Genomic DNA, 23,724 nt, shown 5'->3' with positions numbered 1-23,724 from the left:
CATCTCGAACTATTGGGATATGAACACGCACTTATTAATGGAGCAATCTGTGCCGACTTGTAATAAAGTGTAAAATTAGGGAGGGATAAACCCCCTTCTTTTCTGTGACGGAACATAAGTTTTTGCACAATTCTGGTTGTTTTACTAGCCAAAGAAACGTAGACATCATAGAGTGTAAATGAGTGAACGTTCTGGCTGGTACCATAATTGGGAGGGACCTAAATAGATATAAGAAGCGAGGCAGTGACACCATTTTTAATGCATGTATTCTGCCGAGCCAGGATAACTTTGAGGAAGCCCATCTATCCAGGTCCCTCTGGAAGTTTTGGATCAGTGGAGTGTAATTCCACCTAAACAGAGGTGACCTGTTGGCTGTTAAGTTGATACACAGATATGTTAGATAATGTTCTTTGTCTATAAACCCAAAATGGGAGGCTATATTAGTTTGCTCTTAGGAAAATGTACAAATAATGCTTCGGATTTATCAATTTTAATCTTTAACCCTGAGATCTTCTCAAATTCGTGAAGGAGGGAAAACACGTGAGGGAGTGTAGTGTGGGGACTTATTAATGTTAGCAGGAGATCATCCGCAAAGAGGCTGACTTTATATTGGTCTCCCATATTCTCAGGGCCCAGGATATTCTGGTCTCTCCTTATTGCTTCCACAATGGGTTCCATTGTAAGTGCAAAAAGATCCAGAGATAGAGGACAGCCCTGCCTGGTACCCTCTGAATATTAATTGGAGGGGGATGTGGTGACGGGAGTTTTACATAAGCGATAGGGCTGTCATATAACAATTGGAGGCACTTTATAAGTTTAGGGGAGAATCCGACTTCCGATAGAACCGTAAAGAGATACGTCCAGGACACCGAATCGAAAGCCCTCTCCATATCTAATGCAAGCAGGAGAAGTCGCTTTCGCTGTAGGTTAGTTGTATGAATAATATTTAACGCTCTCCTAATATTATCTGGGGCCTGTCACGCTGGTATAAAACCAACCTGACCCCGATGGATGAGGTGAGGGAGGATTTTATTGATCCTGTTAGTCACAATGGAGGTAAAGATTTTGAAGTCAATGTATAAGAGGGATATAGGTCTATAATTTGTTGTGAGATGATTAGTGTTGAGCTTTCCGATACCGCAAGTATCGGGTATCGGCCGATATTTGCCGTATCGGAATTCCGATACCGAGTACCGATACTTTTTTCGTATCGGATACCGGAATCGGAAGTCCAAAATGCAATGAGCCACTTTTGTGGCTCTGATTGGCTGCCGAAATGACGTCATCATGATGCGCTGTCTGTGCGCATCATGATGCGCCGTCAGTTCGGGCCTTCGGGGGGGCTGTGCCGACTGTCCGGGGGTCTGTACCGGCCTGCCGGTGGTCTGTGCAGGCTCCGGTGGTCTGTGCCGGCCTGCCGGGGGGCTGTGCCGGCCTGCCAGGGGGCTGTGCCGGCCTGCCGGTGGTCTGTGCAGGCTCCGGTGGTCTGTGCCGGCCTGCCGGGGGGGCTGTGCCGGCCTGCCGGGGGGGCTGTGCCGGCCTGCCGGTGGTCTGTGCAGGCCTGCCGGGGGGGCTGTGCCGGCCTGCCGGTGGTCTGTGCAGGCTCCGGGGGTCTGTGCAGGCATCGTCCGATGGGACTACAAGTTCCATCGGGCGATGCCTGCTACCATGACAGTGATTGACACATTGGCCAATGATGGGACAGTAGTAGTCCCATCATCCGGCTAATTTGTTGAATGTAAAAAAAAAAAAAAAATTTACATGCTACATACATGCTACATACATGCTACATACATACAACATGCATACTACATATATACTACATGTAACATACATACTACATACATGCTACATACATACTACATACATAATACATATATACTACATGCAACATACATACAACATATATACTACATGCATGCAACATGCATACTACATATATACTATATATACTACATGTAACATACATACTACATATATACTACATGCATACTACATACATACTACATACATGCTACATACATACTACATGTATACTACATACATACTACATACATGCTACATACATACTACATACATACACTACATGCATGCAACATACATACTACATATATACCACATGCATGCAACATACATATATACTACATACAATACATACATATAGACATACAGTACATATAACATAGAGTACATACTCACCGTCACTTGTCACTTTGATCCCCGAAGCCATTGTCGCCTGAGGAATAAATATCAAAATAAAAAAACACCAATATACTTACCCCGATCCGCAGAAGTCCACGAGGGTCCCACGTCCATCTTGCGTGGAGAACAGCAGCATCAGCTGATGCTACCGTTCTCTACCAGCTCCAGGAATACAATGACGGAAGGTAGGTATCCTTCCGCACTGTATTCCTCCACCACTGTAAAAAAAAAGTCTCTAGTCTCACTTTATGCCATTGCTGCGTGGGAATTTCCCACGCAGCAATGGCATAAAGTGAGACTAGGGACTTTTTTTTTTTTTAAAGTGGTATTTTGATATTTATTCCTCAGGCGACAATGGCTTCGGGGATCAAAGTGACAAGTGACGGTGAGTATGTACTCTATGTTATATGTACTGTATGTCTATATGTATGTATTGTATGTAGTATATATGTATGTTGCATGCATGTAGTATATATGTAGTATGCATGTTGCATGCATGTGTATATATGTATTATGTATGTTGCATGCATGTAGTGTATGTATGTAGTATGTATGTAGCGTGTATGTAGTATGCATGTAGTATATATGTAGTATGTATGTTACATGTAGTATATATAGTATATATATAGTATGCATGTTACATGCATGTAGTATATATGTTGTATGTATGTAGTATGTATGTAGCATGTATGTAGTATGTAGCATGCATGTAGTATGTAGCATGTATGTAGTATGTATGTTACATGTAGTATATATGTAGTATGCATGTTGTATGTATGTAGCATGTAATTTTTTTTTTTTTTTACATTCAACACATTAGCCGGATGATGGGACTACTACTGTCCCATCATTGGCTAATGTGTCAATCACTGTCATGGTAGCAGGCATCGCCCGATGGGACTTGTAGTCCCATCGGACGATGCCTGCACAGACTACCGGAGCCTGCACAGACCACCGGCAGGCCGGCACAGCCCCCCGGCAGGCCGGCACAGCCCCCCGGAGCCTGCACAGACCACCAGCAGGCCGGCACAGTCCCCCGGAGCCTGCACAGACCACCGGCAGGCCGGCACAGCCCCCCGGCAGGCCGGCACAGACCACCGGAGCCTGCACAGACCACCGGAGCCTGCACAGACCCCCCGGCAGGCTGGCACAGCCCCCGGCAGGCCGGCACAGCCCCCCGGAGCCTGCACAGACCCCCCCGGCAGGCTGGCACAGCCCCCCGAAAGGCCCGTTCAGACCCCAGAGAGGCTGTACAAGGCAAAAATAGGGTTTTTCTTATTCCGATACCGGAAGTCCCATAGACTTGAATGGGACTTCTGGTATCGGAATCGGAGATACCCGATATTTTTTTTAGATCGGCCGATACCATCCGATCCGATACTTTTAAGTATCGGACGGTATCGCACAACACTAGAGATGATCTTTCTTAGGATTAGGGATTACGGTTACATGCGCCACGTAGAACTCAGGGGGCAGCTGTGCGCCATTTAGTAGTGAATTACAGAGGTTTTTATATGTGGTGTCAGCACATCGCTGCATTTTATAATATATTGCTGTAAGACCATCCGGTCCCGGGGCCTTTCCTCTTTTTAGTTTTTTGAGTGATGAAACTATTTCCTCCTCAGAGATGTGTAAATGGAGTTGTTGTGCCGCGGACTCAGTCAGGTTAGGTAGATGTAGTGTGTGAAGGAATGACTCCAGTAGTGAGGGGGGGGTGATTGTGGGGCGAATACAAACTCTGGGGGTATTCATTATAAGTGCTATACATGACATCGGGGTGGGCTGAGGTCTGACCCTTAGGGTCTTTTATAGAGGAGATTATATGCAGTGACTCTCTCATTCTGAGCTTACGAGCGGCATCTTATTAGGCTTATTGGCATGGTGATAAAACGCGGCTTTACTCCAAGTTAGCGCCTCTCCGTTCTGGTGGTGAGAATGGCGTCTAATTGTCATTTCATATCTTGTATTTGTGTAGATAAGTATAGGGGTGAAGAGCGCTGATTGGCCAATTCTGACTTCTGCAGTTTCTCCTCCAGTCTGGGCTGTAATTCAGACCTTTCTTCTTCCTGTCGGCCGATAACTTAATCACAGAACCGGGAATAGATTTTCTGTGCGCGAGTCACATTGCTCCAAGTGAGGCCTCCTCCGCTGTGTGAGTTTAGGGGAAATTTGTTATATCTTCTCTTATAGCGGTTACATTAGAGATTTGGGCATTTTAGCTCCTGGTGTGGAGTCGATAGCACAATCATATGCCGCCATATAGTAGACGGCCGGTAACCGGTGATAATTCCCTCATGTGTGGGGTCTATTTCCCTCCAGAGAAATCACACGTTACATTCCACACATAACACTGTGTAGAGAAGGCGGCGCGGGGTAATTGTGCCAGTAGTGAGGGGCGAATAATGGCGGGAATGTCACTGACTGAGGAGAAGGCTCCATGGAGGTCTGCACTCCGGAGATCATGTGACCCCTGACTCCTCCCCTCCTGTGACCTCATCACAGGTCCTGTGCACAGAGCAGCCATATATGTGGAGTGCGGCTCTGCAGGTTAGTGATGGGCAGTCCGGCTCTTCTGGCTCCTTTCCCCACTTTTCTCCCTCCTGTCCCTTCACTATAAAGCCTGGGCCTCATTATACAGCTGTACAGGGGTCTAGTGAAGGCTTTTTAGCCCTTTCCTCAGTCTGTAGCTCCTGGGCACAGGCCCTCACTCCTGTCCCTTCACTATAAAGCCTGGGCCTCATTATACAGCTGTACAGGGGTCTAGTGAAGGCTTTTTAGCCCTTTCCTCAGTCTGTAGCTCCTGGGAACAGGCCCTCACTCCTGTCCCTTCACTATAAAGCCTGGCCTCATTATACAGCTGTACAGGGGCCTAGTGAAGGCTTTTTAGCCCTTTCCTCAGTCTGTAGCTCCTGGGAACAGGCCCTCACTCCTGTCCCTTCACTATAAAGCCTGGGCCTCATTATACAGCTGTACAGGGGTCTAGTGAAGGCTTTTTAGCCCTTTCCTCAGACTGTAGCTCCTGGGATCAGGCCCTCACTCCTGTCCCTTCACTATAAAGCCTGGGCCTCATTATACAGCTGTACAGGGGTCTAGTGAAGGCTTTTTAGCCCTTTCCTCAGACTGTAGCTCCTGGGAACAGGCCCTCACTCCTGTCCCTTCACTATAAAGCCTGGGCCTCATTATACAGCTGTACAGGGGTCTAGTGAAGGCTTTTTAGCCCTTTCCTCAGACTGTAGCTCCTGGGAACAGGCCCTCACTCCTGTCCCTTCACTATAAAGCCTGGGCCTCATTATACAGCTGTACAGGGGTCTAGTAAAGGCTTTTTAGCCCTTTCCTCAGACTGTAGCTCCTGGGAACAGGCCCTCACTCCTGTCCCTTCACTATAAAGCCTGGCCTCATTATACAGCTGTACAGGGGTCTAGTGAAGGCTTTTTAGCCCTTTCCTCAGTCTGTAGCTCCTGGGAACAGCCCCTCACTCCTGTCCCTTCACTATAAAGCCTGGGCCTCACTATACAGCTGTACAGGGGTCTAGTGAAGGCTTTTTAGCCCTTTCCTCAGATTGTAGCTCCTGGGAACAAGCTCTCACTCCTGTCCCTTCGCTATAAAGCCTTGGCCTCATTATACAGCTGTACAGGGGTCTAGTGAATGCTTTTTAGCCCTTTCCTCAGACTGTAGCTCCTGGGATCAGGCCCCCACTCCTGTCCCTTCACTATAAAGCCTGGGCCTCATTATACAGTTGTACAGGGGTCTAGTGAAGGCTTTTTAGCCCTTTCCTCAGACTGTAGCTCCTGGGAACAGGCCCTCACTCCTGTCCCTTCACTATAAAGCCTGGGCCTCATTATACAGCTGTACAGGGGTTTAGTGAAGGCTTTTTAGCCCTTTCCTCAGACTGTAGCTCCTGGGAACATGCCCTCACTCCTGTCCCTTCACTATAAAGCCTGGCCTCATTATACAGCTGTACAGGGGTCTAGTGAAGGCTTTTTAGCCCTTTCCTCAGACTGTAGCTCCTGGGATCAGGCCCTCACTCCTGTCCCCTCACTATAAAGCCTGGGCCTCATTATACAGCTGTACAGGGGTCTAGTGAAGGCTTTTTAGCCCTTTCCTCAGACTGTAGCTCCTGGGTACAGGCCCTCACTCCTGTCCCTTCACTATAAAGCCTGGGCCTCATTATACAGCTGTACAGGGGTCTAGTGAAGACTTTTTAGCCCTTTCCTCAGACTGTAGCTCCTGGTCACCATGTGATCTCACCATAACCCTAACAAGCTAATTAAGGTGTCCCTCTTTCCTTTTTGCAATTATGAAATTGTAAAAAAGTCTATATAGTCTATATATATATATATATATATTTATTATTATTTTTGCCTAAAATACAAAGGACATGTGTCATCTTAGAGGTTCGTCCCGCTGGTGCTCAATATTTAATAGGGCCTTGCTGTTAAACTTAATGAAAAGTTCGGTGAATTTCTTTGAGCTGTTATAACTAGAGATGAGCGAATATCGTCAGAGAAGTTGTTATTGGCTAATATCGCTTAGCGAATAGCTGCATCGGGACCCCGGATCCCTGGAGAGCTCCCGATAATCAGCTGCATGTGTCGCCCTCCATGCAGGTGCTGTGACTATCACACAGCGCTACACACTCAGCTGTTTATCGGGAGCGCTCCAGCACACTGAGTCCTGAACACTCTGAGGCCCCTGATCATGTGACCCCTGACTCCTCCCCTCCTGTAACCTCATCACAGGTCCTGTGTGCACAGAGCAGTCATAGGCAACGGCGGCGCAGTCATGACAGTACCCCCCTTTACGTCTCCTCCTTCTGAGATTGGCCAAGAATCTGTCCATGATGTGAGGAGCATCAACATTCTCTCGCGATTCCCAAGACCTCTCCTCAGGCCCGAACCCTCTCCAATCGATGAGAAAAAAGGTCTTTCCCCTAACCTTTTTCATGGCCAAAATATCCCTCACTTCGAAGACATCATCGTCCCCTACTGGCTGAGGAACAACGGGAGGCGCAGGACAGAACTGATTGAGGATGACCGGTTTCAGGAGCGAGATATGGAAGACGTTATGGACCCGGAGTGAAGCAGGCAGCCTCAATCTGTAGGCCGTATTGTTGATGCGTCCAAGAACCTCGAAGGGACCCATGTACCGGAGGCCCAATTTATATGAAGGGATTTTCAAGCGGATGTGCTTGGACGACAGCCTGACCTTGTCTCCTGGATGGTATGGTGGGAGATCCCTCCACCTCTTGTCGGCATGTTTTTTCATCCCGGCCACGGCTTGTATTGATGATTCTGTCACACTAAGGTGCGACCCGTCTTAATTGTCTGTGGCCGAATTGTAGCTTTGGCACAAGGTATACGTATACTCGAGAAAAGAATACACAAGACAAGAGGGTATCGTGTCAGTATGATTCTTCTCTGTCTTTAATCAAACGTGTACAGCTTTTATAACAGAATTTGAGCTACATCATCAGTTACATCATGGACATGTTTCCAGTTACTATTTGCTTTTCCCAGGTTGCTACACAATCATTATGTACATTTCTGGGTTACCGTTTACTGCTCCCATATTGCTAAACAATACTTATATACACAAGTATTGTTTTCTAGCTTGGCTTACCCTGGTCCACCCAGTTTATTCAATATTTGATGAAGCTTAGGTGAGTGATACCATACAGAAACAACTCTAAGAAAATATAAGAAAATCAGAAGTATCTTAAAGCAACATGATCCCAATATCCAGCAAAGCGTCCATATAGTGGTACAGTTTTGATTCTTGTATATATTCATGTGCCATATATTCTTCCCTTAACAGTCCCTTCTTTGGAGATATGCAAAATCAAAATCCTAATCTCGTCGAACCTATCGATCTGTCCTCCCGGCCTACCTATCTCAACAATGCTGGAACCTAACTAACTAATCTTCACCGTATATACGAGACGACCCATCTCTAGTAGATGGACCCCCTCCTAACGGACTTTGCACAGGAGGAAGTCAGATCCTGGACTTTCCCTCATTGGCTTGCTTCAAGCAGGCATATTCCGGAGGTGGTGCTTGCATATTTTCATTGGGACATCTTTCATACAGGGGATCTTCAAAATCGGCATGCATGGTCATCACTGTGGTTTCCATAGTTTTCATCATCATTTTCTTAAGGCATGGCACTATGCAGCATAGAATTAAAGAAAATATGATCAAAGGACATAAAATAACTTTTGCAAACTTAATGGGTCAATAATTGCCTTTATGACATCCCCAGTGTATTTTATAAACCGTTGTTGATTATTGTATAAATAGTTTATCCGCTTTGCATTCTTATTTGCGGGGATGGTGGGTTTAAACACAACTATTGTCTCGTTCTCGACTTTGAATTTGTCAGGTGCTCCCTGTGTGCCCCCACTGGTATCTATGCTTCTTAGCCAAAATTTACCTTTTGTGTCACCATTTTCCCTCCCAAGTTTAGTACTTGAGCCTAGTACATATAACCCTTGCTCATACTCTGAAGGGTTGTCAATAGTAAGGTACAGAACTATGCATCCCTCCTTGGGGCAGTGAGTGGCAGTGACAGGGAGTATTAAATCTGGAAGGCCACTCTGACCCTTAAAATGGGCTTTGGACAGGGTCATGCGACTTAATAGGCTTATTCCCCATTTGTCCCTTCGCTGTAGGGCCTGGGCTGGTTGATGTCTACAGTCACTTTCACCAGTGTACCACCCAACAAGAGACTAATCCTCCCAGTTTGAACCTTCCCCTATTTCAGCAGTAGTGACACAGATGAATTGTGTATTAAACCTGATATGAAACTGTGCCATGGGGCCTGGACATTCTTATTGTGAGACAGTAGTCAAATTGATATGTTACTCTTGGGGTGGAGACATTATACCAGAAAGTCAGTATGCCCTTCTCATGAGTGACTACCCCTTGGTGACTGACTACCCCTTGAGCTAGGAAAAAGGATAAGTGCCAGATGGATGAAGAGTGGCAGCCGCTACTGGACTCTGGATCCGGCATCTCCTTGCAGTGGGAAGCGAGGACCCATGGACTGCTGCGATAGTTGACAGGACTTGGAACAGGCTGTCATCTCTAGGTTCAAGGGTACGTCTGTTGAACCTCTTGGTGATGAGGACTCAGTCACCGGGCAGGATCTGGTGGGCTCCTATGTCCTCAGGATCTGGGATGGATGAAAAGACTCGAAAATGCATTTTAGTCACATGTTTTTAAACTTAGTCTACATATAGGCAATTATACTTGTGCGTGTATGTGACCCAAGGGAAAGACTAAACTCTTATGCTATGACCCCTGTTTCCTGTATAGCATCAAGTATGTAGAGTTTTGTTCGAGGCCTTAAATTTTCCTTGTTCATCCTTAGGCGTATTTCATCCTGTATAACTTCATCTTAGGTCCATTTCTTCTTTTCTTCCTTGGATACTTGTTTCTGGAGTGTTATTCCTTTTCCTCTGTTTCCGTGTCAACCGGTATTACTGCTGCTTCTTTTGCTGTTACTTCAGCTAGTCTGTTGCCCACTGCTTCCCTTGAAGTGTCTCCAGTGTGTGTGCTTTTACTTTTACCACCGCAACTCTTCCCATCAACAAGGACTCCATTAATTCTTGTATGGCTTTGTGGTGTCAGACTGGCGTTCCGTTAGCCGTGATGAAGCCTCTTTCCCTCCAGATTGATCTTGACAGCTTCATGTTGAGTGGACCTCTCGTATGCTTCTGTCAAGGCCCGCAGTCCTGCCTTTGGATGTAGGCAGTGGTTTTGCTGGCAGCAAGTTACTTCTGTGGCTACTGCTATACCAGTGTGCGAACGGCCTTCTTGGTCTGCATACCTTGGTCTAGCCACAAAGAGCATCAGGTCAGGATCTTCCAGGTGTTCTCTTGCCTCATGACAGCAAGACAATCGCGTTCAGCCATTTCAGAGTCGACTACCTCTTCCACTAATGTGTCAGAGATGTGGTTTTCATCCTCCATCTTCCTCCCCCCTTTGGCAGAGGTAGAAGAGTAGCTGGATTATGGACAGCACATCTGGAGATGGTGACGTTGTCCGGGAGCAGAGTAGGGCATTGCAGACAGAAATATCAGAAGCTTTATCCAGCACAGGTGGGTTGCAAACACGGTTCTCATGCAGGTTTGGACTTCACGAGTCACTTGGTCAGGTTTTGGAGAGTAGAAGCCAGGAGGGCATTGTCTTCCTCCGTGAAGCTGTGTTAGGACTCCATTTACATGGTCAGGCTTCTTCATGACAAACAGACAAAACAGTTCAGTATAGCGTGGCAGTCCTAGAGCTGTGAAAATGTGATTGCAATTTAGCATATAAAACACACCGATACCTTCTTTGGTTAACCTTAAAATAGTTATAAAAAAGGTTGCATGTGTAGAAGAGCAGTATTGTCTTGGCTGTCTTCAGTCAGGGTCGGAGGTCATCCATATGTATTGTAAAAAAAAAAGTGGCTGTGGGATGTATCCTCTTCCAGGGCTCCAGGACCGTGGTCATGGCTCGGGTGAACATAGAGAGGCTATACTGTGCCCCTTGAGGCATCATAGTCCAAATATATTGCTGGCCCTCGTGTGAAAACAAGCAGGTACTGGCTTGCAGCATGTAGAAATAAACTGAAGAAAGCATTGGCCAGGTCAATCACCGTGAACCATAGAAAAATAAATAGAATTGCTAAAAACAAAACATAGTGTGTGGGTTTGATACCATAGATGTGTTCAGTACTATAACTTCATTGACAGCACATAAGTCATGTATTATCCATAACTTCATAGAAATAATTGCAAATTATGAAATGGAGGGTGAAATAGGATGAATATTGCAATTTCCTTGGCAGCAGGGCTACTGGCTTCGGCCCCACCTTTACAAACTGGATTTTCAGCCTGCCAATATTGAGTCTGGGATCAGTGCCATTAGTTCAACGCCCACATGATCTACAGATGTGTTTTGTAAAAAAGAAAAGACTACATACTTCTTCAGCAAGTAGATCAATATCCCTGATTACTCTTCTGATTGCATCGGGACCCAACAGGAATTTGAGCGGAGTATCCTCAACCTCTGTCTGGGTGAGAGATGTTGTTTCTCTACTGTATTTTTGTGGGGGGGGGCTGCAAGAGTATACGTACTTTCATGGGTTGTGGAATCAGTATGCCAATACCCTATTAAAATCTGGAGCTCGATGTTGGTGGGTGTCAAGCTTCTTCCAACTTGGAACTAATTTGCATTTCAAATCTGAGATCCAGAAACTTTTTGTTACATCGGTGGAAGAAACTATCCACAGGTTCTCCTTTTCCCTGCATGACATCCTGGAGAATGGGGGTCTGGCAAGCTGCTTACTAGGGTATCTGTCTCCTGGCATTTCCAGGAGTCCTTGCATGTAGTAGATTGTGTATAAAAGTATGAGCTTTGAGGCTTAAAAGATGATGATGATAATTATGTCCCCTCACCATATAACGATAAATACTGTAGATTATCAGTCTGAGCTATTTATTTCCTGTCTCCTCCTGTTCTGTTTAATTATATACCTCCATGTCATATTCATCTTTTTCTTCATTATTCTTTTCATAAATTACATTAATTAATAAAACTATAATGGATGCTGGACAGGATGTAGCATAAGACGTGCCGTCTATATAAATAGTTGGAAAGAAGGTACGGCTCTTCGGGTTGGTCATCTGACAGTCAGAACAAGTCTCACGATATTCTGCATTCTGCGTTTGACAGCTGGCACACGTCCAGTCATCGGGAATGTATATAGAAGTATAAATGAATGTAATGCAGATATTGCAACTGACATCTTCCTGTGTAAATATTTGTTTTGCACAAAATTCAGCAATCTTGTTATATTCCTCTCCTCATCCCTTTTTTTTCCCTAACTTCCTCTGCCATCTTATAAAATGCTTCCGGGTCCTGTTACACCTCATAGTACCTGAGGCTGGGACGCTGCTCTCCACTCATTAACACATTCTTCTATCCCTTCTTATCTAATGCTCCTCCCCTCGTGATCGGAGGGTTTCTTAACGTACATTTTCTTCCTCACTCCACTATGGGTCATATCTGTCTTATAGATATCGACTGACTGCTCCCACCCATTCTATCATCTGAATTCTGAGTATATCTGAAAAACATGTGTATGTGGGCGTCTTGAAACAAATTCTCACGGGGTTATGAACAGTTGGATATGTGACTGTAAAAGCTGCATGTACTCCTTATGTCCGAGTAAAGGGGTCTTCAGTGAACATAGTGATGTCTAGCTATCTTGAACACAGTAATATAGGGAATTAACCAACAACTAACACCAGAGTATTTCACAAATCTCGTGTATCCAGAAACTGCGTAGTATAAAAATACCTGATAAATTGTTAAAATTTCTGTTTCCTCAAAACTTTCGCTGTAAAACATTGCAAAGAAAACATCTCACAGAGAAATGTAGTGACATTAGTAAAACAATAACTAAAAAGTAACAATAGACCTCGGATCTCACAGAGATATCTGTACAAATCAAGCAATTACCATTCAAGTAATTCTCTTTCTACCTGAACAAATTTTTTTAACAACTAACCTTATAATTATAGTATGCAGAACAAAACCAGTTTATCCAATTCTCTAATTTCACAACATATATATGTATACACACATAGAATGCATTCAAAAATTTTAACCACATGCTAGTACGCCTCCTGCAAATTATACACACTACAAAAGATAAAAGACAATGAATTTAAAACTGGTACTGACATCAAATACTGCGAATCCTTGACACCAAAACAATTCGCAATTTACCTATCCATATGCCAGCCTGATTTGTAGAGGTGAAAAATCTACACCTGGGCAAACCATACTTTTCAGGGAGAGAGCAATCACTGTCACATCAACACGGTAATTGAAATTACCCTTCCACCCATATAACTTATGAACCTATGCTGCAGCTAAAACACCATCATCTTAGCCAGATGATGTCCGGTGGGAAACCCGCAAGAAGTCACCAACCACTTAGAGGTTGGAAAATCACTGAGAGTAATCAAGCCCCTACTCCCACTTGCCCACTGGGAGAGACACAGTTCAGACTTCTGCGATCATCGGTCAAGCCGAGAGCAGGACCGGACCAGAGTGACAGTGAATTTGCTCAGTACGTCTCCCTATCTATATATTTTTTTTTTTTTTCCTTTTCAGGCTGGCTGAGGTAACAATCACGTATGCAAACAACCAAAACAGCAAAGCAGAGAGGCAAAGCAGATAAGGCAGACAATTAAACTTTTAGATTACCGTAATTATAAATATGCTTGAAGGGTTACTGTGTGTATACTATAAAACAACTTATTACACTCTATATTTTATATCCTCCGGACCGAATACAGATAATGTAGCGGGATTGTTAAACACTTTGGATTCAGGAAATGCAGCTGAAATAGCAGTCTAACCAGTATGGCAGTATATTCAATATGAGAGCTGCGGACAGGCGTGTCACAACAATGCATCAATACTTCAAACATAAAAAAAAACTATTATGAATGTATTCCTTATCCCTTTCACTGTTCTTTTGTTACCAAGGCAACTAGGGCTGGGCTTTTTGTCACTTTAGGTATAGTAAATAGTGGTAATCACCTCTAGATAGGTGGTTGATATTTCAGCAGAGGGGGGAAAATTTAGTAATCACCTCTTTCCTTAACTTCTTCGACCTTCTAAGGTCGGAACCAGGGTGATAACCCAGTGTGAACACCCCCTTTGTACTCTGCTCTGTTTTGTTTCTAGTAGCGCTAGTGCAGTATGAAATAGTTTTTATCAGATACTTGACAGATTCTAGACACACCCTCTGAATTGGTTAGACCAGACAATACACACAGACAATTAAGGAATTATATACCTGACCGGGTCCGTAGGCTCAGGACTTTCAAACGTGGTCAGTTTAAGGGTTCAGAGAAGACAGCCAACTCTATCCTCCCAGCCGGACGTGAATACAGAAGGTTAGGTAAGATGATATATTTTCTCACCAGGTCTCGAGCTGCAGTCTCGTCCCGCTGGAAAGACGTCCATCCTGGGGGGAGATTTTGTTGCGGCTGTGATCATCTGGTATCGTCCTGAGCCCCACTGTTTGAGCGCCAACTGTTGATTCTGCCGCACTAGGGTGTGGCCCGTCTTAATTGTCTGTGGCCAAATTGGATCTTTGGTAGAGATTGTACGTGCACGTAGAAAAGAATACACAAGACAAGATGTATCATGTCAGTATGATTCTTCTCTGTCTTTAATCCAAAAATGAACAGCTTTTATACAGAGTTTGTGTTATTACATCATGGGTACGTTTCCAGGTTACTATTTGTCGTTCCCATACCGCTACACAATCATTATGTACGTTTCCACGTTAATATTTACTGTTCTCATACTGTTCTCATATCGCTACACAATACTTATGTACATAAGTATTGTTTTCTAGCCCGATCCACCCTAATCCACCCAGTTCATTAAATATTAAATGAAGCTTAGGTGGGTGATATCATACAGAAACAATTAACAGAAAATCAGAAATATCTTAAAGCAACATGATCAGCAAAGCGTCCATATAGTGGTACAGTTTTGATTCTTGTATATATTCATATGCCATATATTTTCCCCTTAACACCACTTGTCAAGTGACGTAAATGTGAACAAGGACAGAGGGACTGAACCACCAGTAATAGTATAGGCCAGACAGGATGGATTTTCCAACTCAGAAACAGGGCGGTCACACCCTTATATGCACAGAATGCACAATGAAACAAATGAGAAACTGGGTCTGAGCAGAAAAAGTAAATTAATGTGCATGCAAAATGTAATTGCATATGAACACATGACCTTTACACAGAGAAAACCAAAAGCAAAACACAAAACAAATATCCTGGAATAAAAAAGTAAAAAAATATATTGCAAAAATTGCATGAAGGTAGTAATAATAGTAATAATAAGGGTATTTAGTTAACATAATTTTGATCAAAATAATGTAGAAGCCATCCCGCCACGTCACAGCAACCCTTGTGGGACAGTCCTAACTCTTGTATTTAAAACCTTTCTACTTGTCAAGTGACGTAAATGTGAACAAGGACAGAGGGACTGAACCACCAGTAATAGTATAGGCCAGACAGGATGGATTTTCCAACTCAGAAACAGGGCGGTCACACCCTTATATGCACAGAATGCACAATGAAACAAATGAGAAACTGGGTCTGAGCAGAAAAAGTAAGCTAAGTGTTCATTTGCTATTCTGTTTGCATTTGATCTGGTTTTGTCTATCTCAGTTTTGTGTGGGTCAGTCAGCTCCGGCTGGGGCTGTGCTGAATCACCGTCCAAATGTTACTGCTTGTGCCAGTTTGTTTTTGTCCCTTATTAAATTGGCCTCTTTTTGCTCTGCTTTGAGAATATACCAGAGTGCTGATATAGTCGGCAAAGTCGTGTGACTTCAGTGTTTTTGCATCAGACGTGTTGGACTTTTTGTAGGGTTTTTTGCGTGATTGCAGACAGCGTCTTTCTTTTCCTGTCCTGTCTAGTCATTGTGTGCCCCATCATTTGCTCAGTCTATTTTCCTGCCTGCGCTTGTGTTTTCATCTTGTCTCACTGACAATATATGTTTGGGGGCTATCTATTCCTTTGGGGTCAGCTCTGGGGCAGCTTAGATTTCACCTTTCTTGCGTTAGGCTTAGTTATCTCTCCGGCTGTGCCGAGGCATCTAGGATCATCGTAGGTACGCTGCACGGCTACTGCTAGTTGTGTAGATGGGATCAGGGGTCTACAATCTGCTTAGTTACCAACCTCTCTGGTTTTCTGTAGCTTAGCTTGGGCCTGCTCTCCTCCTCGGTGACCCAATCATATCACACCTCTATTGGATCTGAAAACTCTCTCCAGTCCAATAACTTGTATGTTATTATTTTGGCCAGAAGGGTGGGCCAAAAAGTGGCCTTTGCTCAAATCACTAGAAGCCAGATTGATACAGGAAAGATGTATATCTTAGCCATTAAAAGGTATCAACCACTGAGGACTCTCAATTCTGAATATTTTTCTTAGAAGCCAGATTGATAGTTGAAAAATGTTTTTGCACCCTACATCGCAACTCTTGAGATGTCTGGCCAACATAAAGATGTTGACAGGGGCAAATTAAGACGTATATCACACAAGCAGTTTGACAGTTGATGTATGATTTAAGCTTGTGTCTTGTACCATCAACCAGATTAGTGAAAAAATCCCTGGTGGAACTCATATGGGGACAGCTTCTGCACTTTTTGGTATTGATGAAGGGATATCATTGGCGATGCCTTTTCTATATTGTCATCAGCTATTGTTCCTGTCTATGGTTCACAGGCCCTTGTTGGCTTACATTATACACGTGGGGTCTTGGTTTTTTGTATGGTTTATTCCATGGCGGGACAGGTGATGTAGATTGGCTCATGGGGCTTAGGGGTCCTCATTGGCTCATGGGGACGCATACATGCATTTATTTCTTCATATGGATTCCTTGGGATAGACCAGGGTCATGGACAGATAACCAGAGAGGTAAGATACCAGGCTCAAAATTATGAGGTCCAGAATAAATGTTTGAATAATTTCTTATGTACTGATGTGTATTTTTGTAGCTATTTAAATGTATGAATATTTTTAACCATGTTAATTTTATGTATATTTTATTCTAATTGTTTAAATGAAAATAATTCTAAGCTCAAACTTCCCTGCGTGAGGAGCTCAATATATATCTGACTTGGTTTTAATTAGGTAGAAATATATCGATTGTAACCAGAACCTGGGAAATTTCGGGATATTACAGACCCGCTTTTTAGTTTGACATATGTTAAATCTACTGATCTCAAGGAACAACTGCCGATAATAATATATGCTATTCACCATAAATACTGGACGTGAAGCACCATGTATCTTATCAATGGTATCTAGTGGAGCAGAAGCTATCCTCCAGGAACAACAGACCAATATAGTATATGTCATGTCCGCCATGTCTGTCATGTCCGTCATGTCTGTTTTGCCTCATGACCCCTGGAGCGGTGTGCACGCGCATCTCATGTCTGCTATCCTATATGTTCTCTAGAGCAGTGTGCACACTCACCTCATGTCTGTTGAGCTGCGGGATGCCTGCATTTCTGCTCTGCCTTATGTGATCGTCTCGTCATGTCTAGAACCCCTGATCATGTGTCCTTCCTATGTTCCAGCAGAGGCTGGATCTGCAATCATCTCTGCATGTCTGGAATTCTGATCATGTGACCTGCCTAGGTTTCAGCGCTGGTTCTGCAATCATTCCTGCTTGTCTGGAATCCTGATCATGTGACTGCTCCCTGTGATCCTGGAGGACCTGAACTGGAAGTACTTCCCTGGTCCTGACCCGGAAGTGGAGGTGCTATGCCCTATATCAGACCGCTCCTTCCTATGCTCAGGGCCTGAGTATTGTGTTGCTTCCCTGCATGGCTGCTTGGTCTGCTGGGTCGCTCCCTCTATTCTGTGCCCGTGCACTCTGCCCTGTCGTGCGTCTCTGCACACGCTCCGTGCTCGTACTCTGCCTCTTGTCTCGTGCCATGTCTTGTGTTGTCTCTCGTGCCATGTTTGTCCTTGCCTTGCTTTGCTTTGTAGTACTTCCGCTGTTCTCTGTCTTAGTCTGTTTTGCTATGTCTCGCCTTAGCTATTCTTTGACTTGTAGTCCTTCCTCTGTTCTCTGCCTTGCCTGTTTCGCTATGTCTGGCCTTTGCTATTCTGAGCCTTGTAGTACTTCTCATGTTTCTTCTTTCTGCCTGGTTTTCCGTACTCTGTCCTATGGTGCTCTCTTGGGCTTCGGCCTACGCTCCGCTCGCTCTGTCCTGGCTCTGTCTGTGCCTATGTTCCGCTCCGTGTTCCGTACCTTGTCTTGCCTTGTTTCTTGCCTTGTCCTTGTTTTGAACCCCGGCGTGGGTTCCCCTTGGCTGTCTCCTGTGCCGTGCTAAGTGCCTCGTGTTTGAGTACAGCCATGTGCACTGGCCAGTGAGGCGTGCCTCCTGCGTGGCTCCTTGCACGTGTCCTGCCCTGAACTCTGGCGTGGCTCCTAGCACGCACCCTGCCTTGAACCCTAACCCTGGCGTGCCCTCTGAACGCGCAGGACTCTGCCTTGAACCATGACCTTGGCGTGACTCTACACACGCACTCTGTCTTGTACCTTGTGCTTTGGCGTGTCTCTACACATGCACTGTCTTGTACCTTGTGCTTTGGCGTGTCTCTACACACGCACCCTGTCTCGTTTTGTGAACCCTGGCGTGTCCCCTACACACGCACCTTGCTTTGCACCTCACTTTGAACCCTGGCGTGTCCCCTACACACGCACCTTGCCTTGAACCCTGGTGTGTCCCCTACACATGCACCTTGCCTTGGACCTTGGCGTGTTCCCTAACATGCACCATGCCTGAATATCTGTCGTGCCTCCTTGCCTGAACCCTGGTTTGCCTGCCGGATGCCCGGAAACTGCCGATGGCTGCCAGAGATCATAAGCTGGATGACTGCGGCCTGATGACCGGAGCAGTTGTCCGCAGCCTGATGCCTTGATCATGTCGATCGTTGCCAGCGGTCCGGAGTCCAATGCCATTGTGCCTTTACCTGTACCTAGGCGTGCCACCTGGCACGTACTATGCTATAGACCTTGGCGTGCCCACGCGCGCACCTTGCACGTTTTGCTTGTTTTCACATTTGCACTGAATGTGATCCTGAAGATCTTAATGAAGATACCTTGCACTTACCTCTTGTCTTGTCTTGTTTCCTGCTTGTCCCTGGTCGTCAGACACTCCCATAGTGTCCCCCTGAGCCGTCCGTCTGGTCCCAGCAGTCGTGGTGGCTCACCCCCTTGGTCTTGCCCCTGACACTCCCTGTATGGTGGATTCTCATAAGGTAAGCTCGCCCTCGGTGGGTGGGTACCATGACCCAGAGGGTCCACTCAAAAAATGGGCTCAGCAGAAACTGAGTCCGTCACAGTATATCATTAATCTGCAGATAGTTTATCACTATAGTCGGATGGTAGATATACAGTATATATCTAGATGGCAAAAGATGGCTAGGGGGAAAGGGTGAGTATGGAAGATGGGGAATTGTGGCCAGGGAGAGAGCACAGTAGGTGCTCATCCGTACTGATTCTACTGGCAAGAATCTTCTTATTGGAGAGAAAGAAGGGGGAACTAAAATATATTTGATCATATATATTATATTTATAACTAATTTATAACTCACTTGCTGATTGTCTCTCTTAGGCCAGACACATCCACACAATCACAGGGAGTGAGTGTGTGAAGACAAAATAGTATTGTGACCCGGTCACTGCTTCACATAGAGTCTTCATTGCTAGTGCATAAATCAAGAAGCAGGAGAACGTGGCAAACCCCACAATGTCCACATACCAAAGAGGCATACACAGTCAAGACAGGTCTATAAAGATGATTACATTACCCAGAGGCGCTCTTTTAAGCACGTTTCGCTTGTAATGCTTCCTCAGAAACCCCATTTTGTTGTGAATGAAATTTATTGGTTATTTTAAATGTTTGTGGAAATACAAAAACTGAAAAGTGGGGCATGCAATATTATTCGGCCCCTATAACTTAATACTTTGCTGCGCCACCTTTTGCTGTGATTACAGCTGCAAGTCGCTTGGGGTATGTCTCTATCAGTTTTGTACATCGAGAGACTGAAATTCTTGCCCATTCTTCCTTGGCAAACAGCTCGAGCTCAATGAGGTTGGATGGAGATCGTTTGTGAACAGCAAGCAGTTTTCAGCTCTTTCCACAGATTCTCGATTGGATTCACGTCTGGACTTTGACTTGACCATTCTAACACCTGTCTGGATATGTTTATTTGTGAACCATTCCATTGTATATTTTGCTTTATGTTTGCAATCATTGTCTTGTTGGAAGACAAATCTCCGTCCCAGTCTCAGATCTTTTGGAGACTCCAACAGGTTTTCTTCAAGAATGGTCCTGTAGTTAGGCTCCATCCATGTTCCCATCAATTTTAACCAGCTTCCCTGTCCCTGCTAAAGAAAAGCAGGCCAAAACCATGATGCTGCCACCACCATGTTTGACAGTGGGGATGGTGTGTTCAGGGTGATGAGCTGTGTTGCCTTTACACCAAACATATCGTTTGGCATTGTTGCCAAAAAGTTCGATTTTGGTTTCATCTGACCAGAGCACCTTCTTCCACATGTTTGGTGTGTCTCCCAGGTGGCTTGTTGCAAACTTTAAATGACACTTTTTATGGATATCTTTGAGAAATGGCTTTCTTCTTGCCACTCTTCCATAAAGGCCAGATTTGTGCAGTGTACGACTGATTGTTGTCCTATGGACAGACTGTCCCACCTCAGCTGTAGGTCTCTGCAGTTCATCCAGAGTGATCATGGGCCTCTTGGCTGCATCTGTGATCAGTCTTCTCCTTGTTTGAGATGAAAGTTTAGAGGGACCGCTGGGTCTTGGTAGATTTGCAGTGGTATGATACTCCTTCCATTTCAATATGTGCTCCTTGGGATGTTTAAAGTTTTGGAAATCATTTTGTATCCAAATCCAGCTGTGAACTTCTCCACAACAGTATCACAGACCTGCCTGTTGTGTTCCATGGTCTTCATGATGCTCTCTGTGCTTCAAACAGAATCGTGAGACTATCACAGAGCAGGTGCATTTATACGGAGACTTGATTACACACAGGTGGATTATATTTATCATCATTAGTCTTTTAGGACAACATTGGATCATTCAGAGATCCACAATGAACTTCTGAAGTGAGTTTGCTGCACTGAAAGTAAAGGGGCCAAATAATATTGCACGTCCCACTTTACAGTTTTTGAATTTCCACAAAAATTTAAAATAACCAATAAATTTCGGTCAACTTCACAATTGTGTCCCACTTGTTGTTGATTCTCCACCAAAAATTTACATTTGGTATCTTTATGTTTGAAGCATGATATGTGGGAAAAGGTTGAAAAGTTCCAGGGAGCTGAATACTTTCGCGAGACACTGTAATTGTTATACTTCTTCCATATGGTCTTTCCACTTACAATTATATATATGTAAAGGATTTATCTAAACTATACTTTGGGACAGATTAGATACGTTTTATATACATACCTGATGATTTCTCTCTGCATAATCTCTTCTTTTTACATTTTTTTATGTGTTTTGTTGAAATAAATATTTATTTCATACTGACATTCTGTTTATGGGAGTAACGCTTGTAGGCTATGTTGTTGATTTCTACTTCTGAATATATGGAGGACCTCATTTGGGCTTTTTATATATATATGGTTAGACAAACGAGCTACATATAGTGGTAAAAGGTGTATACATGATAACCTCATACTGCAGGGAAGACATGTATTCTAGAATACTAAAGAAAGTGATAATACAAAATGACAATATTTTGGAGTATTTCACCAAACTCCGTTACAATCAACAAATCCCCATGTCCCTTTTATCTAATGTCCTTACTCACATAACTCTTCACATATTGACTACTGTATTGTCCTCATCACAGACACTACTTACTACCATATGACACCATTATTTACTCTCACAATGCCCTGCAGCTACTCCTATTAACCCTTGTGTATGCCAACCATACCTGCTAATGGCTCTGATGTCATTTTATGTCTCCATTCTGGCTAGAGCTCCCATAAGGTCATCTTATTAGCTGCAAAGTTAGTTAGCGAATGTTTTTCCAAGATGGCAGCTCAGCCCGACATGGCTGTTCAATATATTTACTACTGATCATTCTCGCACAATGAGTGTTTTTATTGTAACATGGCCAAACATGAGGAATGACAAGGGGTTGTCCTAGTAGTGGTCAAAACCTTTAAGAAGATACAATTTTGAGTTAAAATATTTCCAACATTTTGAACATGAAAAAAGCTTCTCCCCGTATGACTTCCCTGATATTTTTTAGGAGTTGATTTCGGTAGAAAACATTTCCCACATTAAGAATATGATACAGGTTTCTCCCCTGTGTGAGTTTTCTGGTGACTAAGAAGAGATGATTTCTTCACAAAACATTTCCCACATTCTGAACAGGAAAAAGGCTTCTCCCCTGTGTGAGTTCTTTGGTGCTTAAACAAATATGATTTACAGTTAAAACATTTCCCACATTCTGAGCAGGAAAAAGGCTTCTCCCCTGTGTGAGTTCTATGGTGATGAACTAAACCTGATTTCTGATTAAAACATTTCCCACATTCTGAACAGGCAAAGGCTTCTCCTCTGTATGAGTTCTATGGTGAGTAACCAAATCTGATTTCTGATTAAAACATTTCCCACATTCTGAACAGGGAAAAGGCTTCTCCCCTGTGTGAGTTCTCTGGTGATTAACAAGATGACATTTCTGGTTAAAACATTTCCCACATTCTGAACATGAAAAACGTTTCTCCCCTGTGTGAGTTCTTTGGTGCTTAACACAATCTGATTTATTGCTAAAACATTTCCCACATTCTGAACAGGAAAAAGGCTTCTCTTGAAGCTTCTTTTGAATAAAATATCCTCAAATTTTATACTTTTGGACATTTCTACTTAAGTTGTCCATAGAAAATACAAGCTTTTTAAAAATATTAAATTATTCACCAAGACAATGACAGTTCACAGTCTAATCGAAAGCCTCATAGCATGAACCAGTGCATCATGGTGTTCAATGGTTTGTTCATTCTGCTTCCCAAACATGGAATAAAAAGCCACCAAACAATGTTATATAGGCGAAAATTATACCAATAAAACTTCTACTCATCTCACGGAAACACAAGACACCACTAAGGTCCATCATCTGTTAGAGGAAAACCAAAAGGTTTCTACAATATTTGTGGCTCAAAAGCTCTTGAAAAGCAACATGGCTTCCATAAACCAATCCAGCAATATCCGCTCTCCCAAAGTCAAATAGCCACTCTCTTCTGAGCCTTGTAGTGCGCCCAAACCATATTTAGCATCCATATATTTGGGATTACTATAGTGAGAAGAACCCACTTAATTTACGGTGTGTGTTTCCTGGAGCACAATCCGGGCATTATGTGTTGGGTAATAAAATGCCAAATGTGCAATTTTCATGTTGCAACATCCAATGTGAGCAAATTTCCGTAAAGTGTCAATACTCCCATAGAATAATTCACTGAGGGTTATAATTTCCATAATGGAGTCACTTTATGGGGATTTCTACTGCTTTAGTTTCCTGTAATTTTGTTATATTAGGGCATCAGCAGATGGTGTGTCCCCTCTCCACTGGAATCTGCTCCTGTGATGTTTGATTCCATCACCAAGCAGCGCCTTATTTATTGTGCAGGCGTTGCTGGTAATAGAAGAGATGTCGAAACCAGAAGCTCTGGGTGGTGCTGGCTCTGTCCAACCACTAAGATTAGGGTGCCTGAGACCAGTAGTTTCATCCAGCCTGGCAGTATGGGTTTATGTGCTGTCCAGCAATCTGGTAGCAATCTGCTACCTGCTTAAGCCAATTAGAAAGCACCAAACCCTCCTAAAGCTTGAAGCCTATTCCCGGAATCTGCTAGATACAGCCTTGTTCTCCTCTGGTTCAGTCC

At 44.0% G+C, this 23,724-nt stretch overlaps 1 protein-coding gene across 1 annotated transcript in view; it reads right to left on the bottom strand.

The window, feature by feature from the left end:
* LOC141082415 (oocyte zinc finger protein XlCOF29-like) overlaps positions 1-21,440 on the bottom strand; it is a 40,660-nt gene extending 19,220 nt beyond the window's left edge. The window contains exon 1 of the mRNA XM_073566355.1: positions 21,369-21,440. Coding sequence (XP_073422456.1) covers positions 21,369-21,440 — 72 coding nt within the window. The remainder of the gene's footprint in view (positions 1-21,368) is intronic.
* Positions 21,441-23,724: the final 2,284 nt, after the last annotated feature.

Source organism: Dendrobates tinctorius, unplaced genomic scaffold (genome assembly GCF_039654945.1).
Source record: "Dendrobates tinctorius isolate UK_male_01 unplaced genomic scaffold, ASM3965494v1 ptg000017l, whole genome shotgun sequence".
NCBI lineage: Eukaryota > Metazoa > Chordata > Amphibia > Anura > Dendrobatidae > Dendrobates > Dendrobates tinctorius.
This window is presented reverse-complemented; position numbering and strand designations above follow the sequence as displayed.